We start from the raw sequence: 23,064 nt of genomic DNA on the forward strand, positions 1-23,064 counted from the left end.
TGAATTCTTTATACATTTTGATATTAATCCCTTATCAAATAGATGATTTACAAATATTTGCTCCCATTCTGTAGGTTGGCTTTTCATACTGTTGATTGTTTCTTTGGCTGTGCAGAATCATTTTAGTTTGATATAGCCCCACTTGTATTTTTGTTTCTGTTGCTCATGCTTTTGGTGTCAGATCCAAAAAATTGTTGCCAAGACCAGTGTCAAGGAGCTTTTCTCCTATGTTTTCTTCCAGGAGTTTCTCAGTTTCAGGTCCTATGTTTAAGTCTTTAATCTTTTGAGTTAATTTTTGTGAGTGATTTACGATAGGGGTCCAGATTTATTTTTCTGCATGTGGTTATCTAGTTTTCTCAGCACCATTTATTTAAGAGGCTGCCTTTCCCCATTGAATATTCTTGGCTCTCTTGTCAAAGATTAGTTGACCGCATATGCAGTGGTTTATTTATGGGCTCTCTATTTTCCATTGGTCTGTGTGTCTGTTTTTATGCTGTTTTGATTACTGTATACTATTTTGATTACTATGGCTTTGTAGTATAATTTGAAATCTGGAAGTATTCAATGTGATACCTCCAGCTTTGTCCTTTTGGCTTAGGATTGCTTTGGCTATTGGGGTCTTTGTGACTCCATACGAATTTTAGAATTGCTTTTACTATTTCTGTGAAAAACGCCATTGGAATTTTGATAGGGATTGCATTGAATCTATAGATGGCTTTGGGTAATATGGACATTTTAACAGTATTCTTCTGATCCACAAATACAAGATACCTGTCCATTTTTGTGTCTTCTTCAATGTCTTTCATCGAAGTCTTATAGTTTAGCGTTCAGCTCTTTCATTTCCTTGGTTAAATTCCTATCTTATGTGTTTGATGCTATTGTAAATGGGATTGCTTTGTTTATTATGTTTCAGATATTCTGTTGTTAGTGTGTAGGAAAGCACCTGATTTCTGTGTGTTAATGTTATATCCTGAAACTTTACTGAATTTATTGATTAGATCTTACACTTTTTGGTTGAGTCTAGGATTCTGTATAAGATCATATAATCTGCAAATAAAGATAATTTACTTCTTCCTCTCTGATTTGGATACCTTTTAATATCTTTTTCTCGCTTGATTGCTCTGGCTAGGATTTTCAGTACTATGTTGAATAGTGGTAAGAGTGGGCACCCTTGTCTTGTTCCTGATCTTAGAGGAAAATTTTTCAGCCTTTCACCAACTGAGTATGTTAGCTGTGGGCTTGTCATATATAGCCATTATTAGGTTGAGGTATGTTCCTTCAACACCCAATTAGTTGAGGGTTTTTATCATGAAAAGATTTTGCATTTTGTCAAATGCTTTTTCTGCATCTATCGAGATGACCATATCATTTTTATCCTTTATTCTCTTAATATGTGTGTATCACATTTATTGATTTGTGTATGCTGAGCCATTCTTGCATCCCAGGGGTAAATCCCACTTGATCATGGTATATGATGCTCTCAATGTATTGTTGAATTTGATGTGCTGATACTTTGTTGAGGATTTTTGCATCTGTATTCATCAGGGATACGGATGTGTAGTTTTCTTGTAGTTTCCTTGTCTGGCTTTGGTACTGGGGTAATGCTAACCTGGGAAAATGAGCTTGGGACTGTTCCCTCTTCCTTAATTTCTGGAAGAGTTTGAGAAGGATTGGCGTTAATTTTTTAAACGTTTGGTAGAATTCACCTGTAAAACCATTTTAGTTACCGGCTTTAGTCTATAGTTTTTGAGCTAATTTTGTGTGTGTATGTTAGGTACTTGTAAGTATTTGAATGGGAGTGGATATTATAGAATATTTGAAGCTACGTCATACAATTTTAAGTTATGGAAGTGTAACTAATTACTAGTATTCTGTTTTAATCAGGTAACAGGACTTAAATAATTTCTTTCTTCTGGGTTTTACCATGCGGTGTGTGGTGTAGTAGAGTTAGCAATTACGGTGTGTACTTCCCCCAACACCCCCTTCACAGATATTTATGGACTGTCTACTTTATTCCAGGTACAGGCATACCTCGGAGATACTGTGGGTTCAGTTCCACACAACCACAATGAAGTGAATATTGCAGTAAATCGAGCCATGATTTTTTGTTTCCCAGTGCTTATAAAAGTTGTTTACACTATACCGTAGTATATTAAGTGTGCAATAGGATTATGTCTGAAAAAAGCAATGCACATACCTTAATTAAAAATACTTCATCGCTGAAAAATGATCAGAGATCACCATAACAAATATAATAATCAAAAATTCTGAAATACTGTGAGAATTACTGAAATGTGAGGCAGAGACACCAAGTGAGCAAATGCTGTTAGAAAAATGGTGCCGATAGACTTGCTTCACACAGGGCTGCCACAAACCTTCAATTTGTAAAAAGTGCAGTATCTGCGAAGTACAGTAAAACGAGGTGTGTCTGTACTGTACTTCTCTTGGGATTGTCCTGAGTAAAATGAGACGCAGTCCCTGCCCTCAAGGAGCTTAGTGTCCAGTGCAGTGCTGTCCATCAGAACTCTGTGATAGGGCAGTTCCTGTTCTGAGCCGTCCAGTAGGGTGACCGTGGGTCACATGTGGCTTTGATCGCTTGTGATGTGGATGGTGCATCTAAAGATCAAGTATTATTTGATTTTAATTACTTTAAAGGCGCACTGTCTTGCTGCCACTCTGTTAGACCACGCAAGTCTAGTGGGAGAGATGGGCAATTTAATAATTGATAAAATAAGTGAAATGAATTTTTTCACAAATAAATGAAAAAGTACAGCTTTGCTAAGTGCTAGGTAGGAGAGGTACATGATACTATGACTGTACCACAGGGAGTGGGGGAAGGCTTGTCTTTGGAGGTGATGATGGAGGTAAAATTTACAGAAAGATCAGGACCTTAGAGGATGAAAGAGGGAGGGGTGGGGAAATTAGTTTTTCATGCATGTGTAAAAACTGTGGCAGAAAGCAAGTTCCAGTAACTTAGTTTTTGAAAAGTGTGTGTGTGTGTGTGTGTGTGTGTGTGTGTGTGTGTGTGTGTGTGAGAGAGAGAGAGAGAGAGAGAGAGAGAGGGAGAGGGAGAGAGGGAGGGAGGGAGATTCTAACAGTTATTCCTTAAGAGAGTTTGCCCCATAAGTATCAACAACGAATTTGTTGGAGAGGAGAGGTTTTGGGGGATGATGCTGGCTTGAACTTTTTCTTTAGATAATTCCTAAAATTAGCGTTCTGACTTGAAACTGTCAGCTCTGTGATCTGGCTGACTCTTTAATGAAGAAATAATGACTTTCCCAGTCTTTTAGGGATGTGCAGTGCTTGAGGACAGCTGTGAAGAGGGCTCAGACATTCAGACTGTACTTTGAATTTCTTGTTTCTAAAAGAACAAGCATGTGTCATTACTTGGCCTGGGACCATCGCTCTCCCTTTATTATCTTGTGGAAAAGGCATCCTATTTCCAGTTTCAAATTGGCAGTACTCTGGTTTTGTTTTCCTGATTTTATCCTAAAATAACATATGTTAATTGAGCTATTTCTGTGGCTTTCTTTGGAGAATTGATGTTCATTTATTTGTGTTTCTCTTTAAGTAGAGATGGAATACTACATGTAAACAAGATATAAAAGATGTGTAAGATCCAGAGTGGAAACGTGAGAGCAGCATTTATCAACGCTGCTGGGACCTTTCCTGTTGATCAGTGATCAGTCTTTCTCAAGGCTGGGGGCGGGCGGGGGGCAGGGCCAGGCTTTTGTCTCCACGTCCAGTGCTCCTTTTAAGCACATCGGTTCTGGACAGACAAAGGGAGCACATCTGGGATTTGAGCACGTGTCCTCACATCTCTTTTGTTAAAAAAATTTTTATTGAAGTATAGTTGACTTGTTAATTTCTGCTGTACAGCAAGGTGATTCAGTTATACATACATATACATACATACATATATCTATCTATCTATCTATCTATCTATCTATATATATATATATCTTGTTCATGTTCTTTTCCATCATGGTTTATCACAGGATATTGATATTCCCTGTGCTCTACAGTGTGTCCTCAAGTACCTTAATCCTTCACTTCCTTTGAAGATTTCCAAAGAAAAGAAAGTGCCACTTTTGGGCTCCCATTTCAGGGCTCTGTCGCCAGGTGTCCCTGAGATCCTTTGGCCAAGTGTCACCTGCTTCGGTTTCACTTGTTTCTTTTTTTCTTACCCATCTTTAGAGGGGGAGAAACTCGGTAATGTCCTGAAGCTAAGAGGACCGTCAGATGGTTTAAAAGTCCACTGTAGTTGGCTTCCTGTGTGGCCAGTGACTCAAATGGTGTCACTTTTCGGCAAAGGTGATCATCAGTAACAGGCTCCCAAACAAGATCTCACTGGACACTGGCTCCTGTAGCATGTTGAACACCTTGTCTGCTGTGAAAAAGTATGGATTTCACACTTAGCCTTGGAGGTGACAGCTGGACGTTATTGTGAGAAAGTGTGCCTTGTGCGCACAGCGTTGTGGAACTAGACCTTTGTTTCTTCTCTTACCTGGGACACCAGAAGGAGATCCTACTCTCAGATTTTAGGGCTGCAACTTCACAACACTTTGTCTGTGTGATGCTGCCTCGTTCATAGTATAGGCTTCATGGCAGAATTCCATTCTTCTTTATGACTGAGTAATAGTCCATTGTGTGTAGGCACCACATCTTTATCCATTTGTCTGTTGATGGGCACTTGGGTTGCTTCCATGTCTTGGCTGTTGTGAGAAGCGCTGCTTAAGAACATTGGGGTGCATGTATCTTTTTGAATTAGTGTTTTCGTGTCTTCTGGATATATACCCAGGAGAGTGGAACTGCTGGATCATATGGTAGCTATATTTTTAGGAACCTTGTACTGTTTTCCATAGTGATTGCACCAATTTACACTCCCACCAACAGTGTATGAGGGTTCCTTTTCTTGTTGAGTTCCTTTAGTGAGGATGTGTTGGTGGTAAGTTTGCTCAGCTTTTGTTCTGAAACGTCTTTATGTCACCAGTTATTTCTAAGAATAGGAAGTTCTGCTGTGTACATATTTCTAGATTAGCAGTTAAATTTTCTTAAATACTTTGTGGATGAATTCATACTGTCTAATGGCTTCCATTGCTGTTGAAGTTAGCTGTTGGTGTAATTACTGTTCCTTTGGATACAATCTCCATTTTTCTCCCCCCCAAGTGTTTATATCCTTTAATTAAAAAAAAATTGATACAATTCACATACCATAAATTCACCCATTTAAAGTGTACAATTTAGTAACTTTTAGTATGTTCAGAGTTGTGCAATCAACCAAAATCAGAACATTTTTATCATTCCAAAAAGAAACCCCAAACCCATTAGGAGCCATTCACCATTCTCCCCTCCCCTGGTAACTAGAAATCTACTTTCTGTCTCTATGGATTTACCTATTCTGAACATTTCATATAAATGGAGTCATACAATCTGTGGCCTTTTGTGTCTGGCTTCTTCCGCTTAGCATGATGTTTCAGGGGTCATTGGTGTTGCAACCTGTGTCAGCCCCTCATTCCTTTTTGAGGATGAGTAATAGTCTATTGTATGGACAGACGGTTTTTGTTTATCGGTTCGTCAGTTGATGGATCTTTGAATTGTTTCCATTCTGGCTGCTATGATTAATGCTGTTATGAGAATCGGTGTACACGTTTTTGTGTGGACATGTCCCTGTATGGTTTTTTTTTTTAGAATTTTATTTATTTTTTTACACAGCAGGTTCTTATTAGTTATCCATTTTATACATATTAGTGTATATATATCAATCCCCTGTATGTTTTCAAAAATAACTTTTTCTTTTTTTTCGGTATTCTGCAGGTTTACTGTGTCATTTCTAGGTTTGCGTTTCCTTTTATTGGTCCCGTTGAGCTTTTTTGCGCTTTTTGAATTTGAGGATTCACATTTTTCCATTATGAAAAGTGTTCAGTCTGTCTCTCTTCAGATACCAACTTTCCCCAGTTTACTCTCACCTGCTTCCCTAACTCCTGTTCACCTGTGTAGCCTCTCACTCTTCCATGGCCTCTAATATTCTTTCACATTCCTCATCTTTCTCCATGTGCCACATTGTAGATAATTTCCACTCCTCTTTTTTCCAATTCACTAACTTTTTCTTTTTGCCTAATTTTCTGTTTGGCTCTTTAAGGAGTGTTTAAATTATCCAGTTTGTCTTTCACTTCAAGAGGTGATATTTTGGGAGTTCCCTGGCGGTCCAGTGGTTAGCACTCGGCTCTTTCACTGCCGTGGCCCAGGTTCAGTCCCTGGTCGGGGAACTAAGATCCCCCAAGCCATGTGATGCTGCCAAACAAAACAAAAAACAACCAAAAAACCCCCAAAGAGGTGATATTTGTTCTTAAATTGCCTGCTCAGTTTTTGATAGGCTCATCTTCCTTATTTATTCCTTTGAATTCCTTTTTATTGTTTGCAAGCATATTAACAACTCATTAATAACTTTCTTGGAAAATCAAATATACACTTAGCATATGACCCAGCCAACTTATTCCTGGATATTGAACCAGGAGAACTGACAGCATATGTCCATACAAGGACTTGTACACAGATGTTCAGAGCAGCTTTATTTTTGTAATAACCAGAAACAACCTACGTGTTCATCAGTAGGTGAGTGGAAAAACAAATTGTGTTATATCCACTCACTGGAATACTATTGAGCGATAGAAAGGAGTGAACTGTTGATATGCACAATAACTCAGGATGATTCCGAGATAAGTATGCTGAGTGAAAGAAGCCTGACAGAGAAGCGTAGATTAAGGTACAATGTGTATAATGTGTTAACTTCTGGAAAACGCACCCTCATGTCTGGTGCCAGCAGTGGGTGTCTGGCCAGGAGGGTGGCGGTGAGGATGTGCGAGGGCGCACGGGGAACCTGGCAGTAGGTGGATGTGCTCACCGTCTCAGTTGTGTTGCTTGCTTTAGGGAGTCAGAGCCCCTCCAGCTGTACAGTTCAAACATCTGCAGGTCACGGTACGCTCATTGCGTCTCTGTAACGGCGTTAAAGCGAGAAGCCCTGGTGCTGGGCGAGGGTGCCTGGAATGAGAGTGCGCGGAGGAGGGAGAGGCTGCAGACATCCCGGGAGGCCGTTCGTGGGGCGAGAGCAGTGAGGCACCGATTGGGCCCCGCAGGAGGGGTGCTGCTTCCCCCTACTTTAGCAGGAGGGAAGGCCAGGGGCATGGAGGGAGGGCTGTTTCCGTTTGAATGGTATATGAAGGCCACTGTTTCTACATGAATTATTTTTTCTTCCTAAGCATATCCCAAAGTTTCTGAATGAATAAACACACCACTTTCTCTATGGAAATTGAGGATGAGTATTGTCTAATTTCTGAGCCAAATGCTTCTACTTCTTTGGTTTTCTTGAGGATATGTTATGATAACCAGATGGGCTCTTTGGCACCCAGGGACTTTATGAATAATTGAAAAAACATCTTCAAAATATATTCTACCTGGAGCACCAGACCCCGACCGACTCCCACTGGGAGATGGTTGTCTCCTTTGGCCTTTGTAAATGCATTTTATTCCAGTTTGGTTTATTTTATATACCTGTCACCAGTGAGAAAAGTGTGTATTCAGCCTTCAGCATTTGTGTCTCTTTTGGAAGTGCACAAAAGTGGACACATTTCTGGAGTGGCCCCCTCACCGGAGACAGATGCTGAGCCATTGTGAGTGGCCTCGTGGTAGGTTTCGTGGGATGGTGCACCGCAGAGCAGCCTGGCTGGGGAGGTTTCATAAGCTCAGGTCAGGGCTGAAGCATGTTGTTTGTGCCAGCTTTGCTGGGTCATCACACATCCGACAGTACTGACTTCTAGTTCTGGCTGTGCCTCTGATGAACTACTAAGTTCCTTACCTTCTCGGGACCTCAGCTTCCTCATCTGTAGAACTGATAAAATCGTGCCCGCCTGGCAGGGCGTGACGAGCAGCTACATGACGTGTCCTAAGCGCCCAGTGCTGTGCTGAGCCCGCAGTGAACACGCAGCCTCCAGCCCTTCTTAGTTGCAGTATTTTTATTGCGACTGTGCTTTTTCTTCCCACCACACACATCCCACTTTCAGCTGTCATTTCTACCAGTTGTCACTGTGGCTGTGATGAAGCTGACTTCGAGAGACACGTACTATTTTAGCATATAAAATTGTATTTCTGAATTGCCCACAGAGACGCTCTTAATAGAAGAATTGAGCACTGTAAACAGCAACTGTGAAATTCTCTCTAAAAGCTCACTTTGATTCATGATGATCTACCCGGCTCGTCCCATTCTTAAATACCCTCTGTCCTCCTAAATCCACTCAACTCTGCGGTCTTCCTACGAGGCTGCCTTCGTCTGTTTGTAACTTTTTTGGTCTTGTCTTCCTATTACTTGTCATCCCAATCTGTTCTCTGTTCTATTTGTGGTAGCCTGTGTTGGCAGGAAAATTGGCCGTAATGGTTGAACAGAATTTGCTGCCCTCCATCCGCCCAGCTGGGAGCGGCCTCTTCCCTGCTTGCTCCACTGGCTCCGTCCAGCCTCTTGCCACCCTGTGCGGCGGCCTCCTCCTCTCCAGCCCTGTCCTTATGCGGCTTCCGGCCTTCCCAAGGCTGGCTTCTCCCTCCCACCCCTCTGTCTCCCATGGGGACAGAGCTGCTGATCTTCTGTCCCCATTTATAATTTATACATAGCTTGTCTTTTCCATTCTCAATTGGATTAGGGGACAGAATTCTTTAATCTATAAAGAAGCCGGAGAGTAGCTGTTTTAATATATATTTTTTCCCTGAGCTTGAAGATTACAGGTTTCTGAGGTTTCTTTGAGGCTTTGAAGTCGTTGTCAGAAAAGGAGGCAAATTTCAGATGTAATTTTTAGCCTTTTTTGGTAAGTGCCCACATCCTAGATCCCTCCAGTTCCAAGACACTGCAGATTTGTACTTTTCACTGATTCCCTTGAGCTGGTCCCCATTTTAGAGTCAAGAAAACTGAGCTCACAGGGTTGTGTGACTCACTCACTCTTGCATTGTGGTGGGAGGATGGCTGCAGGAAGACCCAAACCTACAATCTTGAGAACATATGACTCAAAGGAAGATCCACCCCACCTGCTCCACCCTTCATAGATCAAATCTCAGAAGGACTCAGCGAGACCCTTCTGGGGTCTCATGTTCGTCCTGTGGATCACCCACTGTTGATGGGACATTTCCATCTCTCACCACGGCTGGATTAGAGCCACCCCTGATCCCGCCAGAACAACCTGGGGTGGGGCAGGAGCTGTTCCGCAAGGAAGGAGGACAGACCTAGCAGCTGCTCAGGACATTTCCCACTACAGCCCGGAGCCTCTGGACCCCTGCAGAAAGGAGGCCTTGAGCACTGTTACAAGTGTAAAACAGGATCAGTATTTCCAAGGCAGAAAAGGACCTCAGGCCTTTGGGAGCTAGCAGCATTTGCATAATATGCTAATGATGGAAACTTTCTCTAGGGAAGAGTGAAGTACGTGGGGGAAGGAGAGGTGGCACTTAAAATCCGTTGGGCACCTGCCTTAACTCAGCAGGGGTGACCCTGGGGCTCACTTACAGGCTCCACGTGACCTAGTTTCTAGCTGAAGAGTGTGGAGTTTGTGTTTTGCAAATGTCTGTGTTCATAATGCTAGCTCCCTCACGGCAGGTATTGTGGTGTAGTGGAGAGGTTTTACAGATTATGCCCATGATGCTGGGAGAATGAGAAAAGGGAGAGAAAAACCCATTCAAATCTCACAGCTTTGGACTGACTTTTGCAAATGGGTCTTTGCACAGAGACACATGATGAAAGTTCAGTTAACCGTGAGTGAATTGAGTTGATTATTGAACGTGACTTCGGGGTGATGGAATTTTCGTTGACCGTGGCGTGTAAACTACCAAATCTGACCCTGTGATTTATTCATTTACTTAACGTTTACTGTGGGTTTATGATTTGCTAGAGCCTGTGCCAGCTACTGTGGGGGGTGTATGAGAGTGACATTGATAAGAATTCTGCCCTCAATGAGTTTATAGTCATGGAAGGAATCTGGGACGTGCATGTAGGTTGCTATAATAACAATAGCTGTTTTTGCCGAATGTTTGCCAGGTACCAGGTCTTGTGACAAACACTTCATATGCCCTGACCCGTCTGAGTCCCCACCACGGCCCTGCCTCGCAGCCTGTCTTCCTGGATACGGAGCCAGCTGTAGTGATCGCGGGTCTCAGTGTAGACGAGGTGCCCGGACTCGGAGGAAGGGTGGCTGCATGGTGAAGAATTGGGGATATTAAGATCCACAGAGGTGGTTGTCAGAGGCGCACAACGGTGAGAAGACACAGGTCAGAGTAGGGGCGACAGGGAATGTGTTTAGGCAGGAGAATTGCCTCGATCCGGTTGCAGGTACTGACCTGATTCACAGTTGGGCGCCGGTCCCTGGGCGGCGCTTTATTTCCAGTCTATCCTTCACTTAGTGTGTCGTCCTTTCGGGTCCCACCCAAAGCCTCTAGGGCTTACCATCCACTCTTTTTAGGGGACACAGAATGTCACTGCTTTCCCACCTGAGTGTGAAAGGCTCTGCTCAGATTCTCAGCCTCTTGGTCAGTTCTTCAGGGAGCTGCAGGCACCTCTGGGGAAGTTTAATGCCAGGCCCGTGTCCCTGTATCTCCTTTTTCTGCCGGATCGTGGTCCTGGAGTTCTTCCTGCCTTGTTAGCCCTCCAGTGCCTTGTCTGCGTTCTCGAGTTGTTCTCAGCGGCTGGGTTGGTCTGAATTGTCTACCTGCTGTTATCAGAAGTAGGAGCTCCTGAAGTGCATTCGGTAACTATTCAGTGTGAGCTGCTCGTGGGGCTATTGGGGGTTTGTACTCACCTGCTTGCCTGTTCGATGATGCGTGGGCACCTGGTTTACTTGTAACTGAGTTTTGGTGTGGCTCTCTGCCGCTCGGTTGACTTTCTGTTGGGATTCTGAGGGTTGCATAAACTGTCCTCTAGCCACCATCTGGAATTGTATTTTGGGTTTGCATTTTCTCTGCTTAATGCAAGTCATTTAAAAATTAGCTTTTGGGACTTCCCTGGTGGTGCAGTAGATAAGAATCCGCCTGCCAATGCAGGAGATACGGGTTCGAGCCCTGGTCCGGGAAGATCCCACATGCCGCGGAGCAGCTAAGCCCGTGCGCCACAACTACTGAGCCTGCGCTCTAGAGCCCGTGTGCCACAACTACTGAAGCCCGTATGCCTAGAACCCGTGCTGCACAACAAGAGAAGCCACCGCAATGAGAAGCCTGCGCACCGCAATGAAGAGTAGCCCCCGCTCGAGGCAACTAGAGAAAGCCCGTGCGCAGCAAGGAAGACCCAACACAGCCAAAAATAAATAAACAAACAAACAAATAATAAAATTAACTTTTCATGGCGATGTTCCGAACAAATGTTTCTTCATAATTGGTGGGCACCTCCATCTAACTTAGAAGTGGTTCTAGTTGATAATTGAGTCAGTTTCTTTTGGGGTGCAGAAGATACTTACTTACACTGTTGTCAGCAGTTTTTACAGTCTGAAAATGCATTTTTCTTCAACCTCATGCAGCCATTGTGCTGTGCAAAGGGCCCTTGGCATCCTGGGAGGGGCGTGACCTGATTTACATTTCTGTGGATGGAAACGAGCCAGAGCGGCATGTGTGTGTGGGGGCAGCCAGGAGGCCTTGTTCTTAGTGCTGGAGGGGCTGATGGCAACCAGACCAGGCTGGTGGCCTTGAAAGCCATTTCTGGAAATACTCCGAGAGCTAACAAGAGCTCCTTTTGGGTTGGATGTGGCGTGTGAGATAAAGGACTTAGGAGGAGTCCTGGATTAGACTGACAGGTGAGATCACCAGGTAAGAAAAAGAGCAGGTGGCAGGGAGTGCTCTACAGAGGTTTACACACGGTCCTGGACACAGTAGTGGCCTCCTGAAATTGGAAGACGAATGGGCTTTTAGACTAAGTTCAAGTGGCACGGTGAAGCCACCGCGTGAACGGAGGCTGAGGGAGCAGCTCGTACAAAGGCTGGAAGGTAAAGGCGGCTTGGCGCTGTCTGAGCACAGGAAGTTGGGGGCGGGTGCAGGTGATGTGGTGCGGCGGCTGTGCCTCCTGACAGATGGTAGGCACCTGGCATTTTTCAGAAGTGGTACGTCCTCGACTTTGACCTGTGGTAGGTGTGACTCTACGTTCCCGGGAGATTCACCGGGCGGTTGTAGTTAACACGAGGTAGAGTAGTGAGCACACACGGGAGCATTACTCCAGATATTAGCGATTTTTGAATAAAATCTCCTACATTAAAAAAAAAAAATCCGGTTAACTTCTCACTTACAATTTTATTCTCATCTTTCAGACAGCATCAGTGTGAGTGGCTTTCCGCTGTGCAGCCCCTTCCGCCAGGTCGTGAGGCCCCGGGTGGAGAGCAAGCCCGTGAACCCAGCTGAGGGCAGCCGGCCTGGGGACCTGGGTCACGTGAAGGTGAGTCGGCCCCCACAGGGCAGCCCGCCAAGGGGCTTGGCGCTCTGGGTTTCTGCCGAGCCTTTCGGAGGCAAAGTTCTGAGTATTTTTCAGAAAGGAAAGGAAGCGTGTATTTGATAACAGATCTGTGTTTGTGGAAAGCTGGTGTCTCAGTATTTCTCCTTCTGTGTGAGGTTCGGGAAGCGGTTACACTGAAGCTTGAGTGCCTCGTGTGGTGGTGGACTCTTAATTTCCTGAAGTTTCGGGAATTTGTGGGTTGAATCTAGGACTGTACTGATGAAAGTAGAATGTCGCCTGCTTTTTTCTCGTTCATTTAAAACATTTATCTATCGCATCATTATTCTGAGTTCAGATGTTTATCCCGTAGACTTGTCTTAATCCTTAGGCGACTCCTTCCACTTGTTGGTCTTTGAGCACCAGGGCAGCCGGAATGAATATATAAGTCACGAGTGAGTGTTGCTGCACAGGTGCCTTGGGCCTGGAGCCTGAGCAGATATGAGCTGTCTCCTCAGAGCACGAGGGCAGTCGGGGCAGAGCTCTCGGTGGTCAGCGACTTGTCAGCACCTGGAAAGCTTGGCTGGGACGCGCCTGCCCAGGGAGCGTGTGTAGAGCGAGGGGACGAGAGGTCCCAGCAGCTGTGACCGGGGAGCAGGCAGCAAAGTCGCCAAGAATGACTTCAGTAGGCGTGTGTCCGGGCCCAGCCTTTTGGGGCACTGCTTACATTCTTGGCGTTTAACAGGGTCACTGACTGACTAGACCCATCAGAAGAGCTTGGCCAAACTGGCTGTGAGTCAGTGGGACAACAAATTGTGAGCCATCGGGGCTGCGCTTGACGCAAACAAGATGACGGTGGAAGGACCTGGACGCCGTCTGCCATGAGGCCGTGGCGGAGGGAACGCGCCAACCTGGGTTGATAGAGGTCGCGTCGGTGGGCTGAAGTGCTGAGGAGCTGGGTTTTGGGGGAGAGTCTTCTCCATTTAGGGCCCTGTGGGAAAGAGGAAGGTGGCATAGCTGGGAGTCTCCGTCGCTCAGATACAGAAGCTTGATGGCTGTGCGTCAGGGCTGTAGTGTTGGCCAAGGGCCCTGGGATGTGGAAGAAAAGTCCCACCAGAGGGAGCAAAGGCGTAGAGGTTCCGCAAGCATAGATGCTGTTGGGGTGATTGTTGGCAGGGAGCCACGGAGGAGAAGCTGGGAAAGGGACTTCCTTCCAGGCCCCGGATGGCACTTCCCTGCCGTCTCAGGTGTTCCTCCTCCTGGGTCAGGCCCCTCAGCATCGTTACCTTTGCCTCTGCAGTTGGCCTTGTGGCCTCCCCCTCTCCGTCTGCTGTTGGTGCAGCTGTGGCACGATTTTCTTTTTATTTATGTATTTAATTTATTTATTTTTGGCTGCGTTGGGCCTTCGTTGCTGCACACGGGCTTTCTCTAGTTGCGGCGAGCGGGGGCTACTCTTTGTCGCGGTGTGCGGGCTTCTCACTGCGGTGGCTTCTCTTGTTGCGGAGCACGGGCTCTAGGTGCGTGGGCTCAGTAGTTGTAGCACGTGGGCTCAGTAGTGGTGGCTCGTGGGCTCTAGAGCGCAGGCTCAGTAGTTGTGGCGCACGGGCTTAGTTGCTCTGCGGCATGTGGGATCTTCCCGGACCAGGCCTTGAACCCGTGTCCTGTGCATTGACAGGTGGATTCTTTACCACTGTGCCACCAGGGAAGCCCATGATTCTCTTTTATCCACATCCACACACACCAGTCTCCTTTTAGAGCTGTCAGGAATGCTGTCGGGTGGATGTGCTGACCTCGTGGGAGCCTTTGTGCCGAGAGGGAGTCACCCAGTTTGTCTGAGGTCTGTTGGTGAGGGGGGCAGTGAGTCCAAACCTGTGAAATGGCGCACCTCTCCCTGGTCGTCCAGGTGCGTCCTCGCGGTTCGGTTGAACTTGTGAGGTTCGGCACGGGAGTGGCGTCTCTGAGCGGCCCTGTGCTTCTGGTGCTGTCATGTGGGAGCCTCCTGGCACTGCTGAGCCTATTACGTCAGCCTTCTCCCCAGAGCAGGAACGGCTTTAACTGGGAATGTGCTAACCCTGAGGAATGGCGTAGTCATGGAAACAAGTAATTCAGTGAAAGTGGCTTCTGGGGAGCCCCTCAAGAAGTGGGAAAAGGTAACATGTGTTTCTTCGGATTTCCCAGAAAGATTCCTTCCCCCGTTTGGTTCGCTGCATGTCTGTCCGCATTTATTCCCGGCTTTTCTGCACACCCTGAAGAATCTTCTAGGATTGAAAACAGATTGTGTGAAGTGAGTGCACATTAGACATAATATTCCTGTCAGTTAGACTCTGCAGTAGGGCCTCTCTGACCCTCAGTTTCTCCATCCGTAAAATGGAGCAATCACGCTCCCTTCATGGGGTTGTTGGGAGGCTCAAGTAATAGAAGAGCTGGGCAGGGAGGAGAAACAAAGCTGATCAAGTCAAGAACTGGTAATGGACTGGGACTTGATGCCTGTATTTTGGGAGAGAAATGAGACTTGGTGAATGAGCCCCGCTGGCTGTTACGGGGGAGCAGCCCCGGCTAGGCTGGACACTGGGTGGCCGACCTGGAGTCTCTCGACCAGTTTCTTGGCGCTGCTGGGCCAGCTCCCCAGTGACAGCAAGGCTCGGCCCTGCCTTCTGAATTAATACTGTGTGCACGAAATGTGGCCGCGTGCCTGGAACGTGGCAGGGCTGCATTGAGAGCCTGCCCGGGAGGGGCTTAGCTCGGGGACCGCCTGTCCTGGGCTGGGGCTGCAGAAATGGGCACGCATGGACGGACGGGAGGCCTCTCGCCTGTTGGCTGTGCTGTGTCCCGCTCGAGGCTCCCTGCAGTTTTGCCTGATGGAGGCATCCAATTTACAGCCTCCAGGGCCAGACTACCCAGAAAGATGGGAGCTGCATGGGGCCCTGTCCTACTCGGGCCTGGAGCGTAAAGCACTCAGAGAGGCTGGAGGGCCTGCCCCACAGCCAGAGCTAAATCCAGCCGAGGCCCCCGCCGTGTCCGGCTGCTAAATACACCCCAGTTTCCCTCCATCGACAGCAGTGCTCTGTAAACGCATCACAACCGCTGGTAGCCTGCCGAGAAGCACTTGGAAATCCCAGCAAAACCAAAGTTCACCGGGAGGCGGGGCAGCCGGGCCTGCCCTTGGGCTCTGTGCACATGTGGTTCTGGGGAGCTTGCTGGTATGTGCCCACCCTTGTCAACAACACCTTGCCTTTAAAAACATCAGGGAACAGGCCCAACAGCCTCGGCCATCAGGGTAACGGCTCCGTCCACGGGCACCTCCCGTGGGAACCAGTGTCATGTCGGCCGCTTTCCGGATGGTGGGGGTTCGAGCTGAGGCTGTAGGTGCCCCTGCCTCTGCATGTCCTGCCGTCTCCCTGCTGCTCTGACACCTACACAGTCCATCCAGGGGCCTCAACCGAGCCCCAGTTTGATCACCTGCAAGTTGGGGAGAAAGTCCTTTCTCACAGGTTGTTAGTGAAGATCTATTGAAATAATACTTGGGCAGGTGTTTTATTAAAAACAATACACAAGCTGGGGAGGAGGAACAGAACTGGGGGTTGCCTGAACGGATGAGTTGCAGGGTGTGGTGAAGGCGTCCCCTGGTTACAGAGCAGGCAGAGGCCAGGCCTCGTCTCGTCCAGCCGGTGTTGCCCACCCAGCCTGGACCCTGCCTGCCTGTCCCAGATGCGCCACATGGCTGCCTGCGTCCTGTCGCGTGGCCGTGCCGGCGTTGTCTTCCCTCTCCTGCGTGCCTGTTGTGTCAAAATTATAGATGATGACTGTGTCCACTAATACATGCACATATGAAAAAACTCAGGAATCTTCAAAATTAAGTAGTCAATCTTAAATCCAACAAGACTTCTCTAAGTAGATGTTCAGATTGTCTGTGAATAGAAAGGTTTACTTCTTCCTTTCCAAGCAGGCTAACTTATTCCTTTCCCTGCTTTATTGTACTAGCCTTGTTCATGATTGTAGAGATAAACCATTCAGTCTTTCATCGTTAAGTGTGACGGTAGCTGTAGAGTTTTTATACCTGCCCTTTATCATATTAAGGAAGTTCCCTACAACCATTAAAAAAAAAAAAAGTTATAGCAAATAAGCCAACGAAGGAGATAGAAGTTGAAGCATAAATAACATTCAGTTAGTCCAAAAGAAGGAATAAAGGGAGGACAAAGGAAACAAAGGAAAATGGGACAGATAGAAGACACAGCAAGATGATGGGTGATAAACTTAACCATATCAGTAATCAGATCGAAAGTAAGTAGTCTAAATACTCCAATTGCAGGTAGAGAATGTCAGATTGGATAAAAAAAGCAAGACCCAACTCTAGCTACCTCCAAGTAATGAAATTTAAATATAAAGACAAAAATAGGTTGAAACTAAATGGATGGAGGAAGGTATACCATGCTTACACTAATGAAAAATCTGGAGTGGCCTTATGGAGAACAGAGAAAAGTAAACTTCAGAGCAAAGAATATTACCAAGGATAAAAAGGTCTTTTCCTAATGGTAAAGGGCTCAATTCCTCAAGAAAATGTAAGCCATAAATATTTATGTACCTAATAAGAGCTTCAAGATACATGAAGCAAAAACTGGTAGAATGGCAAGAAGACATAAATAAATTGAGAGAGTTCCATATCCTTCAGTAATTGTTAGAAAAAGTAGACAGAAATGAGTAGAGATAGTATTGTTCAGATCTCCTCTGTCAATCAATTTGACGTAATCAACATTTATAGAGCACTCTGCTCAACAACAGTTAGGTACAGAGTACATGTACTTTTCAGGTGCGCATAGAACAATTACCAAAGTAGACCATATTGGGGCTGTGATGGTTAGATTTTGTGTGTCAACGGGGCTAGGCTGTGGTGCCCAGTTGTTTGGTTAAACACAAGTTTAGATGTTGCTGTAAAGTGATTTTGGAGATGTGATTAACATTTACCACCAGTTAAGTTAAAGAGGTTGTTCTTCATAATATGGGTAGGCCTCATCCAACCAGCTGAAGGCCTTTGAGCAAAAATTGAGAATTTTGGGGGGAGAAATTTCCAAAATCCCTTTCTCCAAAAATGGAGAAGGAATTCTGCCTCAAGGCTGTGACGTAGCTCCTGACTGAGTTTCTAGCCCATCAGCCTGCCCTACAAATCTCAAACTTGCCAGCCACCACAATCACACTGGCTAGTTCCTTAAAATAAATCTCTTTGTACATGTGTACACACAAATATTGCCAGCACACGTGCCCTATTGGTTTGTGGTTCTGTTTCTCTGGAGAGCCCTGACTGATACAGAGGGCCACAAAACAAATCTCAAATTTAAAAGGATTCTCATTTTTTTTTTTTTTTTTTTGCGATACGCGGGCATCTCACTGTTGCGGCCTCTCCCATTGCGGAGCACAGGCTCCAGACGCGCAGGCTCAGCGGCCATGGCTCACGGGCCCAGCTGCTCCGCGGCATGTGGGATCCTCCCGGACCGGGGCACGAACCCGCGTTCCCTACATCGGCAGGCGGACTCTCAACCACTGCGCCATCAGGGAAGCCCCAAGGATTCTCATTTTATAAAGTATATTCTGACAGTAATAAAATTAAATTAGAAACCAATAACAAAGATCTTTGAAAAACCCTCAGACATTTGGAAACAAAATGACACTTACAATTAACTCATGGGTCAAAGAAGAAATAAAAAATCAGAAAGAATTTTGAAATGAGTGAAAATGAAAGCACAATATATCATTTGTGGGGTGCCACTGAAGCAGTAGTTTGGGGAAATTTATAATACTTCATGCCTATGTCAGAACAGAAGAATAGCCTTCAATCAATAAACCTCAGCTTCAACTTGAAGAAAGTAGAAAAAAATGTGGAAGTTAAACCTAGACTAGAAAAGGAAATAATAAAGACCAGAACAGAAATCAGTGAAACTGGAAACAAAAAAACCCGATATTGACAAACCAAAAGCTTATTCTTTGAGAAAAATCAGTGAAGTCTACCAACTTCTAGTCAGATGGATCGTAGAGAAAAGACATAAATTAAAAATATTAGGAATGAAAAAGGTGGCATCACTACAGGTTCTACACATATTAAATGCATAACAGATATATCATGAACAACTTTATGCCAATAAATTTGAAAACTGAGGTGAAATGGACAAATTCCTTTTAAAAAACAATTTTATTGAAGTATAGTTGATTTACAATGTTGTGTTAATTTCTGCTGTACAGCAAAGTGACTCAGTTTTACATACATATTTTTTCATATTCTTTTCAATTATGGTTAATCACAGAATATTGACTGTAATTCCCTGTGCTCTACAGTAGAACTTTGCTCATCCATCCTATATGTAATGGTTTGCACCTGCTAATCCCACACTCCCAGTCCTTTCTCCCCACCCTCATCCCCTTGGCAACCACAGGTCTGTTCTCTATATCTGTGAGTCTGTTTTTGTTTTGTAGGTATGTTTATTTGTGTCATATTTTAGATTCCACATATAAATGATATCATGGTGTTTGTCTTTCTCTTTCTGACTTACTGAGCGTAATATGATAATCTCTAGATCCATCCATGTTGCTGCAAATGGCATTATTTCATTCTTTTTAATGGCGACAAATTCACTGAAAGACTCAAAGTATTAAAGCTTACTCATAGAAGGAAGTAGATAATCTGAATAGCCTTATATCCATTAAGGAAACGGAATTTTTTGTTCAAACCATCCCATAGAGAAAATCCAGTCCCAGGTGGCTCACCCATGCAGCTTACCAAACATAAAGGGAGGAATAATACAAATTTTATGTAAGCTTTTCTTGCAGGAAACTTGAGAAAGAAGGAATACTGCTAATTCGTTCTATGAGGTCAGCATTACCCTGATATCAAAACCAGACAAAGATTTTATAAAAACAAAAACAAAGACTCCTGAACATAGATAGGAAAATTTTAAGGGAATTTTTTTACCATAATATTGGCTGAGTGGCATTTCTCTGAGGAATGCAAGGTTGGTTTAACATTAGACAACCAGCAAATGTAATTCTTCATATCAACAAACTAAAAACAGAAAATGATATACGCATCTCAGTAGACGAAGAAAAAGCATCTGACGAAGTACAATATCTATGTCTAATAAAAACTCAGCAAACTTAGAAATAGAGGGGAACTTCCTCAACCTGATGAAGTGCACCCACAAAACTGCTACAGCCCCCTTTGAACTTAAAGGTGAAAAACAGGTTGTGCTTTCCCACACCGGGCCACGCACCCTGGCTCCCCAGGTGTACCCTCTCACTGTACTCTTCATTGGCGCTGGCTGTTCACTTTGGAGGTTCTCTCTCAGTTCCTTTGATTCCCGGCATGTTCTCCGGTCCTCCTCCAGGGCCACGCCCTGATGTTTCCTTGTCTGCCAAGCTGTCAGTGGTGGCCCTGTGCTCATGTCCCCGAGTTCTCCATAGCTGTGAGCTCCTCATGGCCGTGGCCTGGTCCGTGCCTCCTGGCACAGTGCTCGGCCTTTGGGAAATCTTTCTGGACCCAGATATTCCAGATAGCTAGGTCAGATATTCCCTTTCCACAGGAATTCTCCTTTCTCTAAAGACGTTCCCTCCATCAGTGAGGCAAAGCAGGGCAGTGGAGTAAGTTTCTTCTCAGTCAGAGTAAAGTCTAGTTTTCAGATTCTTCAGAAACCCAGCAACATTCATATGCTGTCTTATGCCCTGTTAAATATTTTATTTTACTTTAACCTTTACAGTAAAGAACCATAGGATGTTCATGAAGTTCTTACATGCTTTTACGTTTTAATAATTGTATTTATAAATGGACTCACTGGAAGAATCTGCTAAAAAAACTTAACAGTAAATGTATTTGAGTTAAAAACAAAAAACCTATGTCATGGAATAGCATATTTTCTTAATCAAGCTGTGTTATTAGGGGACAATGGTTTCATGAGCCTTTTGGTGCCTCGGGGCAGCATAGTGAAGGTTCTCATTAGCTTGGAGGAGAAAATGTATCAGACCATTTGTTCATTGATCATTCACACGCTCAAGGATGGCAAGCAGGTGGGCGGCCCAGGCTGGAGACTGTGCTGGCCAGGGAGGCTTGCAACGTGGCAGCAGAGAGATCGAACTTTTTAAACAGTATTTACAGGTTACGTCCCTCATGACTGCAACTTCCCAGTATTTGGGTGGGAGTTACTGAACAGCTCAGAAAGATTAAGCAACATGCCCAAGGTCAAGCAGTTTCAAAGTAGAAGCTAAAATTCAAACCCAGTTATGGCTAAATCCAAAGCTTGTATTGTTTCCACAATGTCATGCTTCCCCTCTATATATACTTTATAAGTTTCCAAACTTATTATGGAATACAAAACATCCTCTATTGATTCAAGCTGTATTTATAGAGCAGCGAATATAAGCTTTTCACCTATCTGACCCTCAGTTTTCAATCTGTGAAATGCAGATCATAAGCCTTCCTCCTGGGCTATTGTAAGGAGGAGAGCATCTGCTATTAGCCCTGGTAGATAAGAAAAGCTTACAAAATGGCAAATCCAATTCAGTTCCAAATTATTTCTAATCTGTCCCGGGAATAGTTACAGAGACAGTTTAAACTCTACAAAGTTTAAGCGTAAAGGCATCAAAAGAATCCTTTAATCTGCTCAACAATTTCAAAACTTAGTAAGAAATGTAGCAGTAAGAGAAGTAGAGAGTCCACTGCATGTGGAATTCTAAACAGATATCAGGGAGAGGGGCCAGAAGAATGCTCCTTGAGGTTCCATGACATGGTGAAGGCTTTTGTCCACCATGATGGTCACTGTTTACCTGAACCCCTGTAACATTTCATCCACTCCACCCATTCGACAAGCCCCTGGTGAGTAACTGTTCAGTGCCCAGTTCTGGGAGCTGGGGCTGTAATAGAGAGCAGGACGACGTCCTGGAGCTCACCTTCTGGCAGAGGAGACGAACAGTGAGCACACACGTGTCAACTAGTGAGAGGTGCTGTGCGGGAAGGTCAAGGAAGGAAGAGGATGGGGCCTGCTTGCTCCATCGGCAGAGGCCTTTCTGCAGAGGCACCACGGCAGTCTGAGATGCATGCGCACACACACAGTCTGTGTCAGATGGTTTCCTGTATTGAGGTAGGACGTGACTTAGAACATCACCGCGGCTGCCGTAACTATTACATAAGCCAGTTTCCCAATAGAGTGTGAGTTGGTCCAAGCTAAGGATGATACCTTACTAATCTTTGCCTTTTCAGCACTTGGTACCAGGGCAGGCACATCACAGGCTCCTGGTAAGTGTTGAATACTGAACAAGAAAGAAAAGGAAATGGCTCCTAAAGGGTTGCTACGCGCTCTCATTCCTTTCCTATTTATCACATGCTACGTTCGATCATGGCAGGACCGTATCACGTTGGTTGGTACACGGTAGCATGCATCCGAATCACCTGGGGGCTTGTGAAACAGAGCGCTGGGCCCCGTCCTCGATTCCTAATTCGGCAGGTCTGGGTCGGGGCTGGGAGTGCATTTCTAACAGGCCTGCAGCTGCTGCAGCTGGCTGTGGGCACCGTGCTTTGAGGACCACTGCCTTAGGGTAGCAGATGTTTTCGGTTTGTTTAACGTCTTCTGCTGTCTGTAGGACGGCAGTGGAAGCAGTTCTGGGCCTTCCTGCTGTGCCTCATGCCCTGTGATGTAACTCTTAGGTTAGCACATGGGAAGCTCTCTAAGTAGCTCAGTTTGAGGTACCTCAGTGACTGATTTATAGCACCTGGATTCCTGGGAAGGCATTTTCATAAACATTTGTGGTAAAATCTTAACATAAACATACAGTTAAAATTAAATCGAGGCATTCAAATGCATATTTTGGGGAAAGTCAAGAGACACCTGTCTAGGAGCCCATAAACCCGCCAGCCCTGCTGCAGCCCAGGGCCTTTCCACGGGATGAGCCTCATGGTGGCACCGTGTGGGGTTCACAGAAGCCCTCAAACCTTTGAGCACCCTGGCCCGTCATGAGAGTGCCTGTTGGTTCACCAGCAGGACTCATGGATTCCCAGGCAGACAGCAGAGGAAAATGGGTACTTTCATTGCATCCTTGCCAAACAAGGAAATTGAGCTAGATCAGCTTTTCAGAATGACTGACAGAAAGCCAATATGTTTGCTTTGGGTAAGGAAATGGAAATTTCACACCACAGACATACGGGGTCCAAGAGTCTTTTACAAAATGTCCTGCCATACAGATTTACGTGATCTCATTAGTCCCTAAAAAACCCAAAACTGTTTAAATAGTGGCCACATTAAACAAAAGAATCCTGCCCCCTCTCCCAACCCGGAAACATCTACACTATTGAAACAAGCAAAATGGGGGAAACAATTACCTGTCATCAAACAGCCACGGATAAACCTCAGCGTTGTCTCAGTGGGTGGGTTACTTCACTTCATCTGTGAACGAGAGATCATCCTTAGTCCTCAGGGGAGTTCTGAGGGTGAAGCAGCTCACAGAACCCAAGTGTGGAGACCCCCCAGCTCCCTCTGCCCTCTGGTTGGCATATCCCTCTGTCATCTCTACATTGCTTGTATGGCGTTGTCGGCAGTAGGCTTGTGTGTCACCCCATGTGACCCCAAGCTCCACGAAGGCAGAAAACGCTCACGTTT

At 45.3% G+C, this 23,064-nt stretch overlaps 1 protein-coding gene across 2 annotated transcripts in view; it reads left to right on the forward strand.

Annotated features, from left to right (window-relative positions):
- TRAPPC9 (trafficking protein particle complex 9) overlaps positions 1-23,064 on the forward strand; it is a 514,318-nt gene that overhangs the window by 166,224 nt on the left and 325,030 nt on the right. For both annotated transcript variants that reach the window (XM_029223132.1, XM_029223133.1), the window contains one exon: positions 12,318-12,442. In XM_029223132.1, coding sequence (XP_029078965.1) covers positions 12,318-12,442 — 125 coding nt within the window. The remainder of the gene's footprint in view (positions 1-12,317; positions 12,443-23,064) is intronic.

This window comes from Monodon monoceros, unplaced genomic scaffold, assembly GCF_005190385.1.
Source record: "Monodon monoceros isolate NGI ecotype Baffin Bay Population unplaced genomic scaffold, NGI_Narwhal_1 Super_Scaffold_14, whole genome shotgun sequence".
Taxonomy (NCBI): Eukaryota; Metazoa; Chordata; class Mammalia; order Artiodactyla; family Monodontidae; genus Monodon; species Monodon monoceros.